General features: G+C 47.7%; 1 protein-coding gene and 1 long non-coding RNA gene across 7 annotated transcripts in view; one reads left to right on the top strand and one right to left on the bottom strand.

Annotated features, from left to right (window-relative positions):
• Window positions 1-5,031: 5,031 nt before the first annotated feature.
• The window catches only part of AGPAT4 (1-acylglycerol-3-phosphate O-acyltransferase 4), a 145,946-nt gene continuing 126,602 nt past the window's right edge, over window positions 5,032-24,375 (bottom strand). For 3 of the 5 annotated variants that reach the window (XM_065543179.2, XM_074036786.1, XM_065543178.2), the window contains 4 exons: window positions 24,200-24,302; window positions 21,545-21,620; window positions 14,157-14,355; window positions 10,331-11,578 (listed from right to left, as the gene is read on the bottom strand). In XM_065543179.2, the coding sequence (XP_065399251.1) occupies window positions 11,484-11,578; window positions 14,157-14,355; window positions 21,545-21,620; window positions 24,200-24,302 (473 nt within the window). In that variant the 3' untranslated portion in view covers window positions 10,331-11,483. Of the gene's footprint in view, window positions 11,579-14,156; window positions 14,356-21,544; window positions 21,621-24,199; window positions 24,303-24,375 lie in introns of all 5 variants that reach the window. The other 2 variants (XM_045391717.3, XR_012433293.1) reach the window with 2 other exon arrangements.
• LOC107129393 (uncharacterized) lies at window positions 8,612-18,562 on the top strand. Of its 2 annotated transcripts, XR_012433295.1 has the most exons (4): window positions 8,612-8,706; window positions 13,368-15,070; window positions 15,829-16,162; window positions 17,216-17,450. It is a non-coding gene; the product is annotated as an uncharacterized lncRNA (long non-coding RNA). The 2 variants fall into 2 exon arrangements; XR_012433294.1 differs by lacking the exons at window positions 8,612-8,706; window positions 13,368-15,070 and having other exon boundaries at window positions 15,535-16,162; window positions 17,216-18,562.

The raw sequence follows: 24,375 nt of genomic DNA, 5'->3' as shown, positions 1-24,375 counted from the left end.
CTGCCTCAGCCTCCTGTCTCTTTGTCTTTTTTAACTGCTGTTGCTTTAAAGTTTGTTTTGTCTGATATAAGAATAGCTACTCCTACTTGCTTTTGGTGTCCATTTTCATGGAATGTCTTTTTTCACCCCTTTACCTTAAGTTTATATGAGTCTTTATGTGTGACGTGGGTCTCTTGAAGACAGCAGAACCTTGCTTGGTGAATTTTTAGCCATTCTGCCATTATGTATCTTACTGGAGCATTTAGGCCATTTACATTCAATGTTAATAGTGACCTTAGAGGTACTATTCTATTCATTGTGCTATTTGTTGCCTGAATACCTTTTTTTTTCATTGTTTTATAGGTCCTGTGAGATTCCTGCTTTAAAGAGGTTCTGTTTTGATGTGTTTCCAGAATTTGTTTCAAGATTTAGAGCTCCTTTTAGCAGTTCCTGTAATACTGGCTTGGTAGTGGCGAATTCTCTCAGCATTTGTTTGTCTGAAAAAGACTGTATCTTTCCTTCATATATGATGCTTAGTTTTGTTGGATACAAAATTCTTGGCTGATAATTGTTTTGTTTAAGGAGGCTACAGATAATACCCCAGTCCCATCTAGCTTGTAGGGTTTCTGCTGAGAAATCTACTGTTAATCTGATAGGTTTTGCTTTATAGGTTACCTGATGCCTTTGCCTCACAGCTCTTAAGAGTCTTTCCTTCATCTTGACATTAAACGGATGACTATGTTCCTAGGCAATGATCTTCTTGTGATAAATTTCCCAGGTGTTCTCTGAGCTTCTTTATTTGGATGTCTAGATCTGTAGCAAGGCTCAGGAAGTTTTCCTTGATTATTCCCTCAAATATGTTTTTCAAACTTTTAGATTTCTTCTTTAGGAACACCAGTTATTCTTAGGTTTGATCGTTTAACATAATCCCAAACTTCTTGGAGGCTTTGGGCTTTGTTCATTGTTTTTAATTCTTTCTTTTTCTTTGTCTTTGTCAGACTGGGTTAATTGGAAAGCCTTGTCTTCAAGCTCTGATATTGTTTCTTCTGCTTGTTCAGTTCTATTGTTGATACTTTCCAGTGCATTTTGCAATTCTCTAAGTGTGTCCTTTATTTCCAGAAGTTGTGATTGTTTTTTATTTAGGCTACTTCACTGGAGATTTTTCCATTCATATCCTATATCATTTTATTTCTTTAAGTTGGACTTCACCTTTCTCTGGTTCCTCCTTGATTTAATAGTTGACTTTCTGAAATTTTTTCTGGCAATTCAGAGATTTTATCTTGATTTGGATTCATTGCTAGTGAGCTTGTGTGATCTTTTGAGGGTGTTAAAGAACCTTGTTTTGTCATATTACCAGAATTGTTTTTCTAGTTCCTTCTCAATTGAATAGACTATATCAGAGGGAAGATCTAGGACTCAAGCACTGCTGTTCAGATTCCTTTGTCCCACGGGGTGCTCCCTTGATGCGGTGGTCTCCCCTTTCCCCGAGGAATGGGGCTTCCTGAGGGTTGAACTGCAGTGATTGTTATTTCTCTTCTGGATCTAGCCGCCCGGTGGAGCTCCCAGGCTCTGGGCTGGTCCTGGGGAGTGTCTGCAAAGAGTCTTGTGATGTAATCTGTCTTCATGTCTCTCAGCCATGGATACCAGCACCTGCTCTGGTGGAGGCAGCAGGGAGATGAAGTGGGCTCTGTGAGGGTCCTTGGTTTTATTTTTGTTAAGTGAGCTGGTTTTGTGTTGGTTGGCCTCCAGCCAGGAGGTGGTGCTTTCAAAAGCGTGTCAGCTGTGGTGGTACAGGGCAGATGAAAAGCGTGTCAGCTGTGGTGGTATGGGGCAGATGAGGCAGTGGGCAGGGCCTTAGAGCTCCCAGGACATTATGTTCTTTGTCTTCAGCTACCAGGGCAGGTAGAGAAAGATCATCAGATGGAGGCAGGGTTAAGCGGGTCTGAGCTCAGCCTCTCCTTGGGCAGGACTTGATGTGGCTGCTGTGGGGGACGGGGGTATGGTTCCCAGGCCAATGAAGTTATGTTCCAAGGGGGATTGTGGCTGCCTCTGCTGTGTCACTCAGGTCACCCAGGAAGCGGGGGAAAGCCGGCAGTAACAGGCCTCACCCAGCTCCCAGAAGGCTGGTATCATTCCCACCATGTCCCCAACAAGAGCAGGGAGTTTACTTCCAGGCAGCCAGTGAACCGGCTGAGAACTTGCCCCAGGCTACAAGGCTCCCCGCTAAGAAAGCTAGCACTCACAGTTCTGCCGCCGCCCACAGAGCCTGCAGTGGCAATCCATCTCCTTCAGAGGGTCTGTGGATTCTCTTCGCTTTCCTGGCACGTGTAGTTCTTGGAGCAAAAGTTGATGATGTGGGTCTCCACACACTGCTCTGTCCATCCGAATGGGAGCTGCACGTTAGTCCTGCCTCCCATCTGCCCTTTGCCCTCTCCAGACTCTTTCTCCTCTAGTTAGTTTCAGTAATTTAAGTCTGTAGGAATTTGTCCATTTTAGCTGAGTTGTCTAATTTAGCTGACCATGACATACAGTTGTTCATGGTATTCCCTAATAATACTTTTTAATTTTTATAAGGCTGGTAGTGATGTCAGCTTTTATTTGTGTTTTCTCTTTTTCTTGGCTAATATTCAATTTTGTTAGTCTTTTCAAAGAATCAACTTCTGATTTCATTAATACTCTCGTTTTGCTGGTTTCCCTTTTTATTTTCCATACTCATCTTTATTCTTTCCTTCCTTCTGCATGCTTTGGGTTTAATTTATTCATCTTTTTAAAAGTTTCTTGAGACAGAATGTGGTCAAGACAAAAATGATGGTAAAAATAATCTTTCAGACCATTTTTTAAAATAGTTTGTAAATAGAGCTTATATCTGAAACACATTCTAAAGGTGGGTTCTCAATATGAAAAAAAAAAAAAAAGTAATAATATAAAATCAAGGAGTAGCTTTTTTTTCCCCCCTTCTACATATCAGCCTCAGCCTGCTGGGATTATATTCCTTAGCGCAGGGTTGGCGGCCCTTTCCAGGAAAGGGCCACAGAGTGAATATTTTTGGTCTTGTGGTCCATACAGTCTTGGTCACAACAACTCAGCTCTGCTGTTGTGGCACAGAAGCAGCCATAGATCATGTGCAGGTGAATAGAAGTGGCTGTGCCCAGCAAAACTTTATTTACAAAGCAAGCTGCAGGCCAGGGTGGGCTGTAGCCAGAATCAGCTAACCCCCGCTCTAGAACACTAAACAAAATTAAGAAACAGTATATTCTTCTTAGTCTAGCAGAGTTTATATAAAAGAGTATCCTCTTTCAGAAGCAATCCCCTCTGGGAGCTGGATGTGTAATGCTACCTCGTTTTCTGTACTGCAGTAAAAAGGTGGAATATACTCTGCTCAGGTGTGGTCGCTGTGAGATAACAAGACTGGTTTCCTGGGCTTATACAGGATACTGAAGGCAGCTCTAAAGCAGGACTTTCAAAGGCATGTTGTGTTGTGACACCGGAAATGAGGTGTCGTCTCCCAGGGCACAGCAGCCATTAAGATCCATGGACATTCCTGTATGTTTACAGACTCTGTTTAGGTGTTAAAAGCTTTCACAAAAGTCCAAAACGGCCAAGAGGAGTTTCAGCTTGCTGTTGAAGACTGTATTTCTACCTATGGGAGTATGAGTCTGTCCTTTGAAGCTTGCTCTTTTTTTTCCTGTTAAAAGGAAGATCAGCATATTTTCCCGGAAGGGATCAATTTGTTATTGGCCATGTGCCGAAGCAGGTAACTTGTTAGTGTGGTGTCTGAGGTCATGGCGAGTCACTGATTTAACGTTGTGATGGAAATTCCCATGACATGTACCACTTGAAATGTTTATCATCATCCATCCCTGTAACCTAATAGCCTCGCGCATTCCCAGCCTCCCCCGAATTAGCAGAAGGGTCACAGGCTTTCCACTCTGAGGCGAGTCCTCTGGTACCCGGCTCCAGTGTTCTGGCATTTTGTCAAGTCACTTTTTCTCTTCTTCAGACAGCTGTTGTCAGCCATAGGAGCACAGTTCTTTTCATATATCATTAGGTGGTTTGTTCTTAGTCCGTTGGAATCATTGCTGTTGCAGAGTGACTTACTGCAGACACATGTGCAACTTCAGTGCTTTTCTACCCACCATGCATTCTCATGTCATCTCTCCTCCTCAAAGTCGATGGGGTTCCTTTGTCACACAACTCCAGGATCTACTGTTTCTATTGCATTTTATTCTTTACTCATAATCTTCCTCGATTGCCTGTGCTTCCACTTCAGAGTTAATTACTGTAAAAATTTTTTTTTTGTTTTGGGCTGAAATCAACCTCCTCATATTGCTTATGCGTGCTCTCTATACTTGACTATTCCTGTACGTATTCGAATATTGCTGTCTCCCCTCACTGTAAGTCATTCATCTCTGCTTCCCAAGTTCCTTCTGTAATAGTTTTCTAAAACTGCCTTGGCTTTCCCCGGCCTCGCTTCAGTTTGTCAATACCTTTTTAGAGAATGTCAGAACCGACGCTTACTGTAGGTGTTCCGACAGCAAGAGCACTGCATTCTGTGCCGTGGATTTATACTAATCCTAATGCAACGAAACAGACATCCCTGCCTTCATGGACTATATAGTCTGTAATCAGGGAGACAGACAGACCTTGAATAGGTAGTTAAATGTGAGACATGCCCCCACCCCAGCCCCACCCCCAGCCCTTTTCTCTCATCCTGGTGAGAGATGATGGGGGATTGGCCTAGAGAGGGGAGTTCAGGGAAAGGCTCTGAGGAACGCAGTCATAAGGAGGGAGAAAGACAGTGAAGCCTGGGGAGAGGGGCGGGGAGAGCATGGCATCATGGTAAAGCTGGAAGAGGCGGGGGAGGGGGCGCCCTGGTGCACTGGTGCAAAGGGCTAGAATGACCCAGACCAGGCAAGGGAGGTAGCAGGGGTCCACTGCAGGGCCGTCCCACTTTCCCTGAAGATACTGGGTGAGGCAGTGTAGAGATGTGCATTTTTCCAAGTTAAAGTTTCAGTCAATTTTATTTCATCCAATCCAGTAAGCTGTGCTGTCTAGTGGTATCCACACATACTTTATTAGTTTTATCTTTGTTCAACCCACCAGCAAAAATTTGGAAAGATTGCTACACATGACAGAGCGACAGTACCCTAGGTTGACATGACAGCCCATATTATCAGTTCTCTGTTTCACATTAAAAAGTTACCATTCATTCAATCCAAACATCCACGGAATCCACACATTCTCTCAAAGACTAGCATGGTTCTGTCCAATACCTTGCTGTAATTCCAATTCATTCGTTCTCATAACTTATTTGAAAAGGCACATTTGGTCAGTCTGATGTCATTCTTAGGGCATCTTTACTCTCTCCTAGCCATTGCTGCTTGCTTTTATGTACCTAAAAGTCATCCATTTAATGATCTGTTCCTGAATGTGGCTGCAAAGCAGTCTGTAAAAGCCGCTCACTTTCCCTCCTTAAATTGCCTCCCTCCAGGTCTGTTTCCTCAAAGATCATCCCTTAGTGGCTCACAATAATCATGAACCCTGGGGACAACTGATACAGGCTGAGAGGTAAGAATTCATTGTTCACTTAGAGCAACTCGTTCCCTGAGCTGAACCATGTGTGTTCCACCCTTGCCCATGGTTAGATCTCTTTCCTTGACAGAACAAGCAAAAGAGCGGCTGCTCCGTCTCCCGTGAACATCTGTTGACTGTGGGCAGCCTGGGCCAGCCTTGCTGGCATTTGCCTCAGATGCGAGTAAGGAAGCTCCAGTTGTAGCCTTGGCTCAGCCCAAGCCATGCCATTGTTACCCAGAAGCTGGCTCTGCAGCGTTGTGACTTAGACACTTTACAAGTCTGAGCCATCCTGTACTAGTTCATCAACTTTCCTTCCTCATCATCTGCAAAGATACAGAGAGAATGGCATTCCGAAATTCCATGGATGACTCTTCTGAATTTCCTAGAATGTTTGGCAAAGATCTGGCTAAAACTAGTACTATGGAATAGAAAAGGAAAAGTGACATTTGTATACTTTATTTTGGAAATGCAAAGGAATTATTATGCAGCAATCTTAACTTTGTGGACATACCACTCACCTCCCTTAAAATTCAACAGAACCAGAGGTGCCAGAAATGTCAAAAATATCTAGTCATTCCAACATGTAAAACAAGACTGCCTTGTTTAAAAAACAAAAAATCAAATGTAAAAATTGTATGACTCTTACCCAGTGAAAAGCTTTACTAACACAGCCCTGGGTGGTCTTTCCAGATACTGAAAAAGGATCTAAGTAGGTGCTTAAGAACTGCTTTTTAACCCATTCACAACCTTCATATTAAACTAGGATGAGGCTGCAGGAGCTGAGGAAGCCCTGGGTGGGAACCTGGATGTCCTTTCCCAGAGAACAGCTTTGCTATTTCACTGCTAACTCTGAAACTTCAAAGTATTGACTGTGCAAAGTACTCAAGTTTATTTTGGCCTAATTCTTCTTAAGAAAGGTGGTTCCTTTTTAGAAAAGGGAAGCAGAAGCGAATTGACATTCCATTACTCAGGCCTCTAGTAAGTGTCCCCTTCGTGCAGTCACTATTCACGGAGGTCCCTGCTGGGGCGCAGGGCGGGGCCATGAGCTCAGGAACCCATCCCTGTGCTCAGAGATGGGACTCCAATGAGGAGACACACTGTGTAGGTGCAATTTCTGATTTCTTAGTTTTTGACCAAAATAGTAATTTCAAACAGTTGAATGCCGTGATCGATACTGTGCCAGTTGGTGACGAATGCTGTAAATGGTATTGAATGTCCTGGACCAAGAGGAACAGCAACGTGTCCTTAGTCCTCGGCCTAAGAAGTCCATCAAGTCCTTCTCTCAAGTTGTACGTCTGTTGTTTTCAAAAGCCATTGTGACAGGTCAAAACCCTGGAGTATTTGGTTTATGTTTAAATGTACTCGACACTCCGGAAACGCTCAACCGAAGCCCTGGATGCAGGAGGCAGGGACGCCGAGGATGTGAATTCCAGTGCTGGGATGTGCTAATGCCTAGAGAGGCATCAGACCCCGTGCTGGCTTAGGGGATTCCGTGATGACTGCACCCTGGGCCTTCATTACAGGCTCCGGTTTTGGAGTGCAGAGGGATTGGTGTTTGTAAAGACTGCTTGCTTACCCTTTGTCTAGCATGCACATTCAGGATGTGACTTCAGCTTCATTCATACTGGCCAAAAAAAAAAAAAAATTCTAAAAATTGTTTTCAGTTAAATTCCTGAAGATATTTGTAGGGAAACACCCTTCTGAGATGCAACCAATTTCTTGCCCACACAGCTACCATATCCTTATATAGATGGGGAAAAATCCGGAAAAGCGGGAATTTCAGCAGCTGGCTTGAAGCCCCTTAATGGTCCCTTGGCAGAGGCAAAGAACGAGCCCAGGGCCTGAAATTCAAGATGCTGGTCTCTTCTGAACACTCTGTGGAGCAACGCAGTGCACCTGCAGATGCAGCACTCAGCAGCCTGGAATGCCAGCTCACGTGCCCTCACCGAGAAACGCCTTCTCAGCTGAACGGCTGCTCGCTCTCAGCAGCACCTGTCGGCATAGCTCGGCCGCTTCTGCCCCCTGCGCCGAGGTGTGACTAGGACCAGAAGAGTCAGAAAGCATGGCAAAGCTAGCACACTGTGAGCGTGTTGCGCGTGGGCTTGCTTAGTATTTCCTTCTCTGTAAACATCACTTAGGAGCTACGTCAATTAAGGCATCGTAAGACACAGGTGTGATGGAGGCATTATGAGGGGACTACTCCACAGGACCTTGGAGAGTTGCATTTTGGGGGGGCTTTCCTTGAAGCTCTGGGGGAAGGAAGCAGTGGCCTCCTGGTCAGCTACAGACACAGGCAGGTTAGGGCCTGTCTTGCTTTCATGTTCTTTTAAACACAAATGGCAGGTCACAAATATTCCTCTAAATATTCCTCTATACAGCCTAGGGCCCCTCAAGAGACGTGCAAACCAAAGTATTTGTTTTTATTTTCTCTTTAACCTAGTAAGTATGTGAAAAGTCTGGACCATTGCTTTAGAGAAAGCTGGATTAAATCTCTTGTTTTGAGCAGGAGTAGGGACCCTAGAGAATCTTCACTGGATACCTTTCGTCACACTTCGGTCAATATTTACGAATAAGTTCTAAAGCCTATGCGAAGCCCATTCTGTTTTGCTTGGGGACCAGCCAGACCACTCCTCCACTCCAGTGGGGCCTTCTTTGTGTCTTCCACATCAACTATTACAAGTTTTGACTGGACAATTGATGACATTTAAATCACTGTCCCACATATGGATATATTAGAAAAACCCTAATGTTTTAACTTTTTTTTAAATCATCAGCTACTTTTACAAGGCTTTGCATGCATTTGTTTAGGGAATACAGCAGTCAAGAAATAGTCCAGTACTACTGTGTGATCATATGAAAAAAGTTGGTTTTCTCTCTGTCAAAGTCAACAGGGTGGAAGACTAACTCACAGAGTGCCTTACTTCTTCCTCCTGATTAATCATGTTCACTTTATAGTGGCAGAATCAGTCCAGTCCCCCAGGCCTCAAGCTGCATCTTCCGAATGGTTGGTGTCTTTTAATAGAGTCCCCGTGGGCTGCGTTTCCTGGAAGAAGTCCATTAAATTGCCTGCCTCTATAAGCTGCAGGAGTTGCCTAGGATATGGCCCTTCATGTCTGGAGATGACCCTGCATCGCTCTCCAGATTTCACTCAAGGTTCGTATTTTTCTCTGCCACCTTGAATTACAGAACAGGCTCTCAGTAGTGCGATAAGCTTTAAGCCAGAATGAGATAGAAAGGTGGAAAAGACAGGAAGTGTAGCTGTTAGTCTGTGGAGCTCTACTTAGGGGACAAAAAGATGGCTTAAGCTCCATGGGTTTTCACCTCGTAGAAAAACTAACACCCTGGGGACCAAAGCAGTTCTCTGCTGAGGAGATGGTGACCTCCGTGTGACCTGAACATGGGTGAAGATACCAGAGGAAGAGTGATGAGCTTCTGTCCAGGAGTACCCGTGGTTGTCTGTGTCATTAAGGGTGCAGGGTGGAAGGCAACCAGGTTCCCAGGCTGCATAACAACATGGTTCTTCGTGGACAGGTCAAATGACTGATGAGAAAGAGGTCCAGATCCCTCCCCAGCACGCCACATTCTCTTTCGGCTCTAAGGCAATTCAGAACTTAGTGCTTAGTTATTTCCTAAGAGAATTCTGCCTGCATTCCTCCAGCCTGGCACCCAAGGCCCTAGCAGGCAGCCTGTTTGCTTGCTTGTGTTTTGTGTGATACCAGAGCCAACTCAGAAGAAAACTGAATGTCTATGGGCCCCTGGATCTATGTTTTGAGAACTTAGATTACCTCTGTGTTGAGTGGAAGAATGACGATGAGAAAAATAACACATTTTTAGTACGGCAGGAGAATTTCTGAGCGTTTTTGAGAAGTAGCAACATAGAGGCAGCTTTCTTGTCTTTCACCCTTGGCTTAGTGCTTTAGGATTCTTAAAGTGTGTCTCTTTTACCCTTGACACACCCCAAGAGGTAGATATCATCACCCCCATTTTGCAGACGGGGAAATTAAGTCAGCAAGGAAAAGTGTCTCACCCAAATCCTACAGCCAGTGAGCTGCAGAGTTCAGCATCATGGACCCCGAGCGACTGGCCTGATAATCCAGGCACAGGCCCACCAGGGCATGTTCACAGACACACAATGCTATGCACCATGCACACCTCCACTTCTCCAAGGGCCCCTCGTGCCTAAGGTCATGCCCTGGGCTTTTGCCCACAGATGTCCGCACATGGTGCTTCATGTCCCTGTGCGGGATGGGCAGATGTGCTGGGCGCTCCCATCAAGCCTGCCTGCAGGGCCGCAAGCTGGTTAACTCAAGCCCTGGGCTCTGCAGTCAGCTCTTCCCACAAGTCAGCCAGGATTTGTTCACTTCTGCAGATTCGAATTCATTTGTATCAACAATGCATTATTGTCCTGTAAGCAGAGGGAACGTCTCTAGAGCTGTCTCGTAACTCCTTGGCTTATCTAGTTTGGTTGTGCTTGGTAAACACTTAATGACTAAATGAGCAAATAGCCAAAAACATGACTGCGTAGAATAGGCCTTATAATGTTTGGCCAGTTTTTGTATGGAGCAGTTCATTCCTTCTCCTGTTACCACAGCAACACAGGCAGTTTTTCTCGGCAACTTGCAGCTGCACACCAGGGGAAAGACGTATCCTGCCTAACTCATGCTCCAAATACCCACCGGTCCAAGTGCCTTTGGTGTTTTGGCCTAAGATGACTTAATAGCTAGTATTTAATTGTTCTGCAAAAATAGCACTGCTTTTCGTTTCTTCTTCTTTTGCATTTTTGGCAGCCGCTGGCTGACAGCAGTCTGCAAAGGCCACTGGAGATGCTCCCGGCGGAACTCTTCCATGGAGTAAAATGGGAGCGGACAGGAGCCCGGAAGGCAGGCAGAAGCCTGGGGGATTTTTGTACATGGGATGTCGGCTCCGATTTGACCCTGATCAGAGCAGGACCTTTAGGGCTGCAGACAAGCGCTACATGCTGGGAAGGGGCGAGGCATTTTATAAAGTGAACCTGCCTTTTATTAGGGGTGACTTTGGCTGTCACTGCTGAGAGGAACAGTCGATGCAAGCTCATCTCACAAATCACTACAGAGTGCCCAGGCTATACGTTCATGACGTTTATGTTCAATTTCACGATCAGTTTCCTCAGGGAGTTGGGCACATCTTCAAGACTTAGGCTGGGAGACTGCACTGCAGACACCTAGCGAGCCTCTCCCTTGCTGTGTGCCAGGGACACGCTTGGTTGGTCTCCACGCACGTGCTTGTCATCTCTGCCCTCATAAATGCTCATGGGCACCTGGACCTGTCTCCTACAAGGAGCTGTGCTGGCCGCCCACCCCTCTCAACTGCCCACACCTCCGCGGCTGCTGCCTCCTGTGGGCAGGATCTGAAACACCAAAGCCATGGGCAAGGGCAGGATGGAGGGGCAGCGGTCTATGTAAACATACACCACAGATGACCCAGACAAGCACTTTAATTTTTTTTTTTTTTTTTTTTGGAGGCATAATTTAGTCATCTCACCTAAAGCACTTTTCACTTTATCTCTGGCAACCAAGGGTTACAGAAAACTCAGCACCAAAGGATGAAAGGGGAACTTGTCCCCTTCGGTCCCCAGCCCTGCCCTCCCCTGCAGCCTAAAATACCCTTTCCATGATCACAGAATAAAGTTCACACTCACCACACAGCCATTCTCACACACACTCGCACAAAAAGAAAAAACCAAAGCCCACTAAAGCACATGGGGAAAAAAAGATTACAAAACATCTTCCTCCCCATCCGGCCTTCAGACCAGACTCCCTGGCTGGAGAGGCCGTGACTTCCGCCGTGCCCAGCAGGGCTCACCCAGCCTTTGTCACCATGTCCCACTGAGGAGGATACGCAGAGGCCACCAGTTCCCCAAGGTTCCCTTCGGATGGTGACACCTCCCTGAGTCAGTCATTCTGTTTCTGCTTGCTGTCAGAGTTGCCGTAGGCAGAGCCCTTGTCAATTTCCGTTACACCAATCATCCATCGAACTCCCATGGAGGCTGCAGAGACAAGGAGAGCAGATTTAGGAGCAGCCCGAACAGACTACAGGCCCATTTGCCCACAGAGCATGTGAGAAGGTCCGTGGCCACAAATCACAAGCACCAGCTGGGAGCTGGCGGGTCTGAGGGGACATCGTCCTCCCAGCTTTACAGTCATCCTTGAGTGTGGACATCTGTGTGACATTAAGAAAAAGCAAGGCTGCTCTGGTGGGGGTTTTCCTCCTTGGACCCTGAAGGTGAACGATTTGGCAAGCCATGCACAGCTGTTCACAGGGACTCAGAGAAATCCCTGGCTTCCTCTGCTGGCTCCCAGGTAAAGAGGATTCTCTTGTAAATGAGGGGCAGGAACTTAACAGGGCATGTTCGGCGAAGTTTTATAAAGAACAGACCAGGAGCCTGGAAGATGCAAGAGCTCGAGTACCGAGTGCCCAACGAGTTTCAGCACTGCTTTTGGTGCAAGTGTTACAGCAGTGAGAAAATCCCCGCCGTTCCCTCTGACGGCAGGATTTGCCTACACCAGAGAATGGGCAGGACCCTCGTGGGAGCCCAGTTTCATATAGGAAGCTGGAAAGCAGGGCCCAATGCTCAGAAGTTGCAATTTCAACTACTCCCTCTGGAGAGGGCAGATTTGGTGAGGTCCTTGGGTGCAGGGCCCAAGACGTAATCATTTGATGTGTTCAGCACTGGGCATGGAGCTTGGAAAACAGTCCGTTTATAATAAATGTTTAAGAATGGATAGACAAGTGAATGAAATCCCCTAAATCATGATGCACAGGGTTACCTAGCATTAGCATCGTGGTTGATAAACTAACTGGGACATGGATGGAAGAGCCTGGGATGGGCGAATGCAGCCCAGCCAGCAGAAGGCACGCATCTCCCATGAGTCATTTACAAACGGGAGGACTCCTGCGTGGAGTGTAACAGTAGCAGTGCGAGTGGAATTCTTGTAGAGCAGAAAAAAGTGAGTAAAACGTGAACCCTGTGGCCTTCGAAGAGGAGTAAGACACAAACACAAAGTCCTTCAAGGCAGAATGCAGTCAGGCGCAGGCTCAGGGTGATGGGGCGGGGCAGTCAGCTCCTCAGATGCTCCTGGAGACATCCTGTGTCCACACTGCACCCTGGGCAGTGCTCAAGCTTCTTTTTTTGGTACTCGCTACACACCTGGGTGGCCCTGTCTGCAGCCTTCATCCTGAAGGGGCCTGTCCAAGAGGACACGGGTCTGTGTGTGCCTTGCTGTTGCCTGCTATTGAAGAGAAGGGCTGAGCTTGCCCCCGCCCTACCAGGGACCCTTGGCCAGCCTCAGCAGCATGGCGGGGGATGGGGGTGCCCCCAGGCCTGCCTTAAGGAGATGAGGTGCTTTCTTCTCCATCCTCTTATTTTTTTCCCTTAGAAGGTGTGGGTGTTAATATTTTAATTTTTAATATTAAAATGCATCTTAATTTTTCAAAAGACTAGTAGGGTCTGTGTGAGGCACAGGAGCCAGCTTGTTTACTGCAACCACATGCTCTAGAATTGGTTAGGTCAGTCGGAATGAATGAGATAGGTTTATGTGCTGTGACCTGTTTTGGTGGTTATGATTCATTAGGTGAAAAGGCGAGTTGAAGAAACTCCACTGATAGGAATTTACATTTGCTTGAGGCTGGAAAAAGCATGTGCACCAAATTGTCATTAACGATTATCTGGGAATTAGGCTCAATGGGAATTTTGTTGTGACACACTTTCAATTTTCTGCGCTTGCATATTGCTTGGGCCTTTTATAGTGAGCATACTGCATCTTTGTGTTTCACAGAAAATAACTGAGACCTGTCCATCTGAAAGCAGCACACGATCTCTGTGTGCTTGGACAATGTGCCATCTCTCCCGGGCTCTCCAAAGCCTCAGAGAGGATGCCAGGCTTGGGGAGATGGGGCCTTTCACAGGGAAACCCCGAAGTCTTCCTTGGCTCCAGGACGCACGGGCCTGCTGTTCACAGGCAGGAAGCAGGCACGACAGGCTGCCCCACCACAGAGGCAAGGAGCAGGGTGCACAGAGGCTTGGTGCCAAGAAGCAGCAGTAGCCCGAGAATCCGGGTCACCTGGGGCCAGCGCAGATGCGTGAAAAGTTCTGTGAGCAAGCGTCTCCACTGAGTGTCGTTCACCTGCAGCAAAGGAGAAGCCACAGGCGCCCCCAGAGGAAGGCAGGGAGCTGCCCCTACGTCCCCACCGGCCTCCAGCACAGGGCTTTCTTCAGAAACAGGAAATGATGCCAGTGAGCAGAGCTGTCTGCAGGGGACGGGGAGGGAGCACTCGCAGCCGTCGGGGAGTGGAAGTGGCAGCTACATCACCACCCAAGAGGGAACGTGTGGAATCCAGCCCCAGGTGGGAGGCTGGACCATCCAGGCTGCAGAGTGGGTCCTGGGCCTGGTATTCAAGGGCCTCGTACTCATCCTGAAGTCTAATTTTTCCCTGTGATTTGCAAGCTGAGCCTGCTCCTCATCCATGGCACAACTGCCTACACAGATGGCCTCTGTCCCAGCCCTGATGCCACCTCTCCCAGGGTGGTGCTGTTAGCACCCCCCAGCCCCTTGCCCTCCACTCACCCACGAAGAAGACAAGGATGAAGCTGGCCAGCGTCAAGGAAGACCCGCTCCTGATCATGCTGACCAGGAACTGGAAGAAAGGGTAGAGCACCAGCGAGGCCCAAAACAGCCAGTTCACGAGGGTCCAGGGCCGCCGGGGGGGCACCATGGGCGTCTCTGGGAAGGTGCCTGTCCTGTAGTACTCCTCCTGAAAGGCATCCTGGGGGACAGGAAAGAGGACCCTCAGACGCCACACAGGGCTCAGTGGCAGGTCCCTCCCGAGGCCCTGCTTCCAAGACACATCGCAGAGATACACGGGTGCCACGGGGGCTCGGCAGAACTGGGGTCTGTGGCTCCTTCCAGAAAGCACTTTGTAGGCAGCTGCTGTCTTCTCAATGCTGCATCTGGCCGCCCCTCCCACAGGGGCACTGGGAGTGGCAGGGCTGCTGCAGCTGTCACTGAGTGCAGGGCGTGCAGCATGAGGCCTGGCGCCAGGCCAGCCTGGGCTGGAGCTGGGATCCACCCTCTGTGGGCAGGTGCCTGCATCCCTGAGCCCAGGCCCCAGTGTGTCTGATGGGGCAGCAGTGCCTTCCACGACAGGTCGGCGGGAGAATGGAGTGGCTGCTGCCCCGAAGCTGCCCACAGGGGACACTGTGGAGACCCAACCCGCAGTCAGGAGGAGCTCGCCACACAGCCCGGCCCGGCACATGCCCTGCCTTCCTGGCCTCCACAGCCAGTTCACCTCGGCTCCTGCGGGGCCGCCCACCCACACCTACCACCCTGTTGGCCACTGGAGGGCTCTGAGGGCCGTGATTCAAGGCATCATGAATGACAAAAGCTTGTGGGCTGCTGGGTATGGCTCTCGGAGGTGACAGCAAACTCAGGACTGGGTATCCAGGGTGACTCTTTTAAGTGACTGTCAGACCGTGGAAAAGGTAAACAGGCTCACGTCCTTCCACTAAGCAGATTCTTAGTGGGAACCACGCACTCGTCCACGTCCACCCCCAGGGTGTGTGTGTCACGAGCAGCTTGCAGAGCAGCTACTCCAGAGCCCTCATGGCGCTCCTTGCAGTCCCTGGGTGAGAACAGGGGACTCTCGGCCCCACGTAAATGCACTGCAAAAGAACGCGGTGGCCCTTCCCTGGGGGTCTCATGTCACGGAGCTCCCGCTCAGAGACTGGGGCTCAGCCACAAGGAGCTGCCGGATATAAGGTAGGGAACCAGGAACCCGACAGTCAGCAGGAGTGCTCAAGCGGCTGGGAGCTGGGCTGAGCCAGGAACTGGGGGGAACAAGGGGCTATGGCACCAGGATTCCCACTGGCCCATCTAAGGGCAGGTCCTGGCCATGAGGGGGGACCAGGGCAGGAGCCACCTCCAGGGAGCAGAGCTGAGCCAGGCAGCCACAGGGAGTTGCCCGGGTTGTATTGTGGGCGGCTGCCTCAGCCATTGTAAAAGCTGCACATGGCTGATAGCATGCATGCCACACAAAAACAGGTGTGGGTCATGGTGAGGCCCAGTTTGTGTCCCATGAACTAGCCTAGTAACGTCCCAGTTCTCTAAGGAGTCGAATTTTCTGAAAAATGAGCTTCCATATAATTGAAACTTATACTACCTTAAATGCTGAATATTTTCCTTTAACAATTTGAGATAGAAAAGTCTAAAGTATCTCATACTTCTCTTCTTTTCCATTCAGGGTGTACTGAATCATAGGCTTTCTTGGCCTCTCAGAGTCACTTTTCATACTAGTCCACACACTAATAAGGCCATTTTGGAAGGAGAACCCCCAACCCCTTCCCTGGGCAGTTCAGGTGCCTCTGCTCTGCCCTCGGCCCCCTGCAGCCCATTAACAAGCCTGGTCTGAAGTGTCACTTGTCGCGTGACTCTGCTCTTGGACATCGGCCAAGGGAAGCCGTGGGGGCTCTCAGGGGAAGTCACATCATCAAGCAGTTGAAGAAAAATCGACGTGTGTGCCAAGCACTCCCACCCTCAAGCAGTGAGAGTGATCAGATGGTGGAGGAGACAAGGAGGTGAGCACCATGACAGTCAGGAGCAATGCCCAGAGAGGTGGCACCCGACTCTGCCAGGGTAGGAAGCAGCACTCGCCTGCCCACCAGAACGGGGTGATTTTCTTATCCCAGGTTGGGGCCACAGGGCACCTGATAACTAGAAAAGGCGGGTGATATTTTGTGCCTTTTTTTTTTTTAAAAAAAAAAAACAGCTTTCTTAAGGTGTCATTTACATGCCATAGAACTCACCCATTTTTAAAAATGAGCAAATGTGGCTTTTGAAATTATTTTCCTTAACAGTCTTTATAGTGCTTTTTTATAGTAATATCACAAAGGGGAACTCACCTTTTCTGTCTTGTTTCCAGAAAGACATTTGCTAGGTCAAGATTTTTTTATTTGCACCTCTTGCAAGAAGGAAAAAGCACTCCCTTTTCTAGGAGCCACTGAACTCAGAACTTCCCATTCACCTTATTTTTTTATTTTTTAAAACAGAGTCTCACTCTGTCGCACGGGCTGGAGTGCAATGGCATGATCTCCTCTCACTGCAACCTCCTCCTCCCAGGTTCAAGTGATTCTCCCGCCTCAGCCTCCTGAGCACCTGGTATTACAGGCACCTGCCATCATGCCCAGCTAATTTTTGTAGAGATGGGGTTTTACCATGTTGGCCAGGCTGGTCTTGAACTCCTGACCTCAGGTGATCCTCCCGCCTCAGCCTCCTAAAGTGTTGGGATTATAGGTGTGAGCCACCGCGCCCAGCCCTATTCACTTTAAAGTTTTGTGTGTGGTTTAAAACACTAACTCTCACCCCCTCCCCTCACTTATGGCCCCTGACATTGCCGCAGGACTTCCCATCAACTGTCGCGGAGAGAACAGCACGGCCAGCTCCGGCCAGACTCCAGGCTCCGGCAGTAGAATGTCCATGGCCGATCTTGGTCATGGACCCATTTTGTAATAAAATTTGCCCCACAGGGAAAGGACTCATGTTTTTGTTTCTGTGTGTTACTATGTGGCACAGTATAAAGTTGGAACTGCGAAACGTAGTCACTGAACGAAGGAGAGTTGGTTTGTTTCCAGAAAGAAGCATCAACCCACAAGCTGAAGAGGACGAGATCCTACTGAGAGGCGGCGGATCCCCGAACAAACACCCCCGGCAGCCCGCGACAAAGGCACTTGGGAGGAGGCGTGCAGAGGAGACGTCCACACAGCACACCCGCTCAGCTTTTCCAGGCACTCAGCTCAGCAAAGAAATTGTGTCTTAGGGCAGAATTAAGGAGAAGAAAGGAGGGAGAAAAGGAGGGGAGGAAGAACAGGAAAGAACAAAGAAGAGAAGAGAAAGTTGGGGAACAGAAAGGAAGAAGTGGCTCCTCTTAGTCAGCAAGTCTGGCGGAGAGAGGCTCTGTGAGGAGCACTCGCGAACCTTGGCCTCAGCGCGCAGACATCACCCAAGTGCACGGCCAGGACTTGCAAAGGACTTACCATGGGGGCCAAGCCTTGAGGCTCCTGCTGCCCTTCTAAAGAGCAGTACCCTTACAGTTTAAATGAAAAAACAATTGCCAGTCCCAAAAATGGTTCTTGTCCTTGAAGGCTAGAGCAGGACTGCACACTGTTTTCCACGGGCCACCATGCCTGCACCCCGAGCTCTGCACCCACCCAGAGCTGCTTCCGACCTTGGCCTCCACAAGACGGCTCTGAATGTAGCTTTTTTTTTTTCATTTATTTCTCTTTGGAGACAGGGTCTTACTCTGTGCAGTGGCGCAATCATAGCTCACAGTAACCTTGAACTTCTAGGCTCAAGTGATCCTCCCACTTCAGCTTCCCCAGTAGCTGGAACTACGGGTGCGGACCACTAGGCACAGCTAACTTGTAAACTATTTTTGTAGACAGGGGTTCTCATTACATTGCCCAGACTGGTCACAAACGTGGGCGACCTCTGGCCACAAGTGATCCTCCAGCCTCAGCCTCCCAAAGTGCTTACTCCCAAAGGGATTACTGGCAGGAGCCACTGTGCCCAGCCTCACCTATTTCTTAAGGTGCACCATTAATGGCCAATTTGTAGTCCCTTCTGCAAATGTCAAATTACAACCTGAAGAAGGACTTTAAGTTAGAAATGAAAAGTTGGAATCTGTTCACCCCATACAATTAAGAAACCATGATAGCTATTGTGACCTCCCTGGAAAAAAGGGGTTCTGAGGATGTAGGTTCAGCCTGAGAGCAAGTTCATTTGGGAACTGCTTTTTCCACAGAAGATCACACAAGGTCATGAATGGTTTCTCAAAGCCTTCAAACAATAGGAGTCCCAAATGCTGACAAGCAAGAAATATTGTGCATTTTTCATAAAGCTAAATCAGGTCAACTCAAAGGATGGCCCTGTTTTCAGAGATGATGCCTTTCCCATATTAAAGAGTATAATTGTCTCACTGGTAGGTGGCGAGTTTCTCTTATGCTTGGAAAGACCAGAATGTTGGCACACCTCTATTGGCTGCCTGCCATCCCCTCCCATTTTGCAGAAACTTTACCTGCCCATGAAATTGAAACGTCAGAGAACTACTGCCCTAAAATCCCAGGAAGGTCAAAATCAACAGAATTGTCTTTTGATGTACAGCACACTTCTGACTGAAAGGGTGATCATTAAAATGAAATTCTACTTTGACAAGCCTGGTGGGGCACCCAGATTTGGGGCAAGGAAAGCTTTAGATCTAGGCTCCTAGCAAAACAGGCTGATACAGAAAGGAATGGTCCCTTGACGTCTATTCACCACTCTGCTTGGAGGAACCATGCACCACTTCCGCTTACTGCTCAGCAATCTTCTTGGATGGGAAAAGACCCAGCCTCCCAGGTCCGCTCACAGACACATACTGCTTAGAGAACTCGGTGTCGTCCCAGCCCTGCACCGACAGAGAAAGGGCCTGGGCTCCAGCACCTGGCTTTGATCGGTGAGCTGGAAAACTGGGTAAATCACTTCATCCTGCGGACCTTAACTTCCTCATCAGTAGTGTAAGAGCTTTGGAGTAGATGATCATTTTGAGAACCCTTTCAAGTTGAACACTATCATTTAAATGTAAACATAGTTTAGAGGAAAACACCCTAAGAGACTTCAACAAGAAGGAGATGTGCCTCTTGGTTTACATGATGACCACAGTTCTGCCTGAATACAGGAGAGGAAGGGCCCATTGAGAAAAATCTCCTTTGCCTTGATGGATTTAAGGGCCCACATTTATTGTAGATTTGTTTGTGTGGCTCTTTACAAAAGAGGCTCATTTTCTAAACCTTTTCTTAGCATACTCTTCTTTCTGCTAAAAGTAACATTTTAGGCCAGGTGCGGTGGCTCACACCTGTAATCCCAGCACTTTGGGAGGCCGAGGTGGGTGGATCACGAGGTCAGGAGATCAAGACCATCCTGGCTAACACAGTGAAACCCCGTCTCTACTAAAAATACAAAAAATTAGCCAGGCGTGGTGGCGGGCACCTGTAGTCCTAGCTACTCGGGAGGCAGGAGAATGGCGTGAACCTGGGAGGCGGAGCTTGCAGTGAGCCAAGATCGCGTCACTGCACTCCAGCCTGGGCAACAGAGCGAGACTCCGTCTCCAAAAAAAGAAGTAACATTTTATATGCTACCTCAATGATTAGACCAGAAAACAGAGCAAGAAAAATACTGCCTCATGCATGAAAACAGAAGGGGGGAATTCATACTGTTTTGTGCTTCTCTGTCAGGGCACACATATGCATCAGCGCAGACCTCGATAACTTAGAATACTGTTGTTAAAAAGCTTCAGGCCCCAGACCACCTCCATCAAAGCCATCTGCATCAGAAGCAGTTTGCCAGAAGTACACATTTCTAGGTTCCACCTCTAACCTGCAGAGACAGAATCGCTGGGGTTCGGGCCCAGGAATCTGCACAACTCATGCTCTAGTGACAAGGTAAACGAGTTCCTACACAGAATTTGTAATTTGTGTATTTGTAAGGGGAGACCAGAGAGCTATGCCCATAACCCACATAGGAAAGAGGCCCACGTGGCCAGCTCTGTGCAGTGATGGTATAAAGGCATCATCAGGGAAAAAAGGTGTCAGGATCTTGATTCAGAGCAAACTTATAAGAGCTTCTCTACCAAATGTGATGGCAAGTCTTTTGGACTACGATTTGCCTAAAGGAGGCAAACTTAGCTTATCCATCACACTAGAGTCTGTTAAGAGTCTTGTGGACTAAAATCCTAACACATCCTCAAGAGTAGGTAGGGTTAAAGTTCTTATTCAGCTGCAGAGGACATCCCGCAAAGCTCTGGGTAATTCTCTCCTTTGAGGAACAGAGAAAAACAGAACCCATGTCAGCCAGCCTGCATGCATGGAACTAGGGAAAAGGTCATCAGAATCCTAGAGAATATATCTGATTCTAGGGAATGACTTGTTTGGGTTTAAAACGTGGTGAATCAGAAATAATTTTTTACTGGTTAATGAGACCTGGCCATAAAAATGCTCTTCTCACCAAGTGGAAGCTAAGCTTCGCTCCTTTGTAAGATCCGGTAGTTACGAGACTCCCCTGCTTGCATATGCTTTTGGAGGAGAGACATCAGTGAAAGCAAAGGCCTTGCTCAGAGAAAGGACAGAATAAGTAGGGGGCCCCTGGGGAACTGGAACATAGACAGGAACAGGACAGGGGGCACCACAGCAGTTTCAAACCCAGCCAAGACCAAGGTGGACCCGTGTAGGGCTTTATCCTGCTTCTTCTGGAAATGTTTTGAGATCAGACTAACAACCATATTGTTGATCCAGAAGCAATCAAGCCCATGTCCAGTGCTACGGAGAATATCCACCCCACAAGCACATTCTGCATTAGGACCAGTGGCAGGAAAATACGAGCAGGGGCTACTGGGGCCATTACTTCTTTCTTGGTCCACTACACCTGTAGAATAGCTTCACTGTGTGTGTGTGAACCCTCCTTAAAAAATATTTGGCGCTGGGCGTGGTGGCTCACGCCTGTAATCCCAGCACTTTGGGAGGCCGAGGTGGGTGGATTACAAGGTCAGGAGATCAAGACCATCCTGGCTAACACGGTGAAACCCCGTCTCTACTAAAAATACAAAAAATCAGCCGGGCATGGTGGTGGGTGCCTGTAGTCCCAGCTACTCAGGAGGCTGAGGCAGGAGAATGGCGTGAACCCGGAGGTGGAGCTTTCAGTGAGCCGAGATTGCGCCACTGTACTCCAGCCTGGGTGACAGAGCGAGACTCTTGTCTCAAAAAAAAAAAAAAAAAAAAATTTGGCTACATTCTTTATTTCCAAGAGAGGGTCAGCTCCGGACTCATTAATAACCGGCTCTGTGAGGTCTCGCCCGCCGGAGAAAGGCCTGCTGCCACACAGCACACCCACAGCTGCAACGTGAACAGACCCCCGGCACCCAGTGCACTGACCTTCTCCTGGTAGAGCTTGTGCAGCCAGGCCGAGCACCTGTCATCGTCTTCAGGGATGTCTTCCAGTGGGATCCTCCTGCAAAGGCAGAGAGCAGCTAGCAGGGGAGAGGTGACACCCACCCTGCAACGTATACTTTCCAGTAACGGTGCTGCCATTTTTTGTTTTTATCTAGGTAGCCTAAATAATGTGGAAGTGAAGAGAGTAATGCAAGTGATCGAAAGAAGGGGCGTTCCACATCCACACTGGAGAAACACAGGCCAAAATGCAATTATGACCCATGAAGGAACAACCCAGGGTCCAATTCAATGGCATAGACAGATGCTGTCAGAAGAGGGGACACTTGCCTCATTCCATCTTCCCTCCCAGCTCACAAAAAGGCCCCCAAAACCTGATATTTGCCTCTTCCAAAGAGGACAACACTGCCTCACTTTCCACATGAGACAATCCAATATACACAGAATTGATGCATCAGAGACAAGATCCTAGTAATTTCTTCTTAGTCAAGTAACCGACTTACTGGTAATGGCAGATTATCTCCCATCAAATGATTCCTGTAGCCTCTTGGTTAGCCTTGAGGCAGACTTTTTCTGCAAAGGTTTTGACAAGTCAGTGATGTGGATGGTGGGGAATTAAAGTTCTCCCAGATGCAAGTAGCCAGGGCATCTTGCAGCACCCAGGCTCCATGGCTCAGACAGGGGTCCAGAGTCACTGTACACCAGCGATAGCTTGGAGACTTGGGTGGCTGTGGGGACTGGTGGCTGGCAAGGGCTTGCTACTCAATCATCTACAAACAGCCCATACTGAACATGGGGAAGAGTCACTCTGCCACCTTTGCCATTCCTACTTGTTCTCAGGTTGTTGGCTCTTGTGATTTCAAGGGATGTTCCTTTATATTCAATTTTGTCCATGTCGAAGTCTGCATCTGGCTTGATTTCCCTTCTATGGCCTAAGAATATCTTAGTAAGAAGATTTTAGAGCTTATCTATCACACTAGAGTCTTATCTATCACACTATAGTCTGTTAAGAGAATAAACGATGGGATTCCATCTTAGATTATAGTGAGCGACTTCCTTTTCAAGGCAGTATTGTACAGAGGTAAGTTTTTCACATAATTAGAACTTACCCCATAAGCTCCTCCGGAAATATCCTTTCACCTTTCCTGTTCCTACACACACTGTACTTTTGTGAATCCTCTACTTCTTTGCTCTTTGATCTACTCTGCTTTGGAAATGAGATTTCTCGAGTCTGCATAATATTTCTTTATTTGGATAGTGGGAATGTAGTGAGTTTTGCCCTTTTCAGCAACTTGACATTATCGCCCTTGATGTTTCAGTGCTTTGTACTGACTTATGTTCAGAAAAATGCCTCCATCATTTTTAATGGGCAGTGACGACAAAAAGATGTGTGTTGAACAGCATCAATGCTAACCTTCCTCTGGGGTCAAGTGTGTCATCTGGCTTCAGTGAGTGAACGCGCCAGAATCATTTTGGAGCTGATTCTCACACGTGCTTTGGAGAGTTGCAGCTACCTGAGAGGTGAAATAATCTTCTACATGTCTTGGGATTTTCCCAAATAACTGAGCCCAGCTGGTCACTGAGTGGAGCTCCTGCCAGCCGTCAGTGAACATGGGGAATAAAACCTCACTTTACTCCTAGAAGGTCTAAAGGTCTCCTTCAGGCGGGTGGGTGATTCTCCTGCCTTCATATGCCACAGAACTGAGTCACAGGGCAGACTCGCCTGCACCATCAGACAAGAAGTCAGTGATGATGTCAATGCTGTCCTATTTTGATGGGAAAGCCAGAGTCATTTTTAGATCAGAAGCTACTTAACTTTGGCCGCCAGTCCACCAAAACATCTCCCAGGAAAGCTGGGACATTTAGTGTGGCCTGGTGGGAATGTAGGGCCCCTGGATTTTCATGGGGCTGTTTGTAATACCGCTTCTGTAAGGTCTTGAATCAGAAGGTTATACGCCCCTGGATTAGTTCTCCATTAGTGGGCATTTCAGATTCTCTTGATTAGCATTCAGAGAAGGTGACCCACAGCACAACAAACCAGTCCAGTCCCTGACCCCGTCACTCTGGGTTTTAATGCGTGAATTGCCATTGTGTTTACTATCTGCTGCACCTTCCAATTCTGTTTCCCACCGAAACAGAGGTGCTCGGCCCATTCTATAAGCAGGGAAGGAGAACCAGTTTGACTAATATGTTCTAGAAGTGTCTTCAATAAAATCACTAACAGCCTGGAACATAACACATAAGTAAGACACTGCAAAAGACTTTTGCATTTGTGTCTAGACCGCCTTATATAAATACACATCTGTGTGTATTCCATATAGCAGACCCATCGCTCAAGGAAAGTGTCAATAACATATTCTCGTCACACCAACACCAAAATAATTATAAAATATGGCCTTCCATTTGTTCAACCTGAGCTCTCTGAAATGGAAGATTACAGAGGATCCGGAAGGAGCTGGGATGGAAGGAGATTTCAGCAGATCATTCTCAATAGTAGGATATGTCAAGTTCAATGCAAAACAGACTGCAAAGGAGTCAGTGTGACCCAGGGATCCCTGGAAGAAAGTCTCTAGGTCATTTGTGATGTGTTTACTTTGAAACGGGCACTGTCTTTTCTGGAAAGGAAACCGTTCGACTTACCTAACATACAAATCTGCATGGTATTTCTTTCCGTTTAGGACTCCCAGCAGTGTTGGATTTTCATTATTTCTGAAATTGAGTGTACAGTCATATACAGCTGAAACTATAAAAAATAAAACAAATACAAAGCAGTATATAGCGTGTGAACCCAATTTTGTTCCGTAGATACACACATT

Source organism: Macaca fascicularis, chromosome 4 (genome assembly GCF_037993035.2).
Source record: "Macaca fascicularis isolate 582-1 chromosome 4, T2T-MFA8v1.1".
In the NCBI taxonomy this organism is placed as follows: domain Eukaryota; kingdom Metazoa; phylum Chordata; class Mammalia; order Primates; family Cercopithecidae; genus Macaca; species Macaca fascicularis.
Note: the sequence above shows the minus strand (reverse complement) of the source record. Positions and strands in the feature narration are given on the sequence as shown.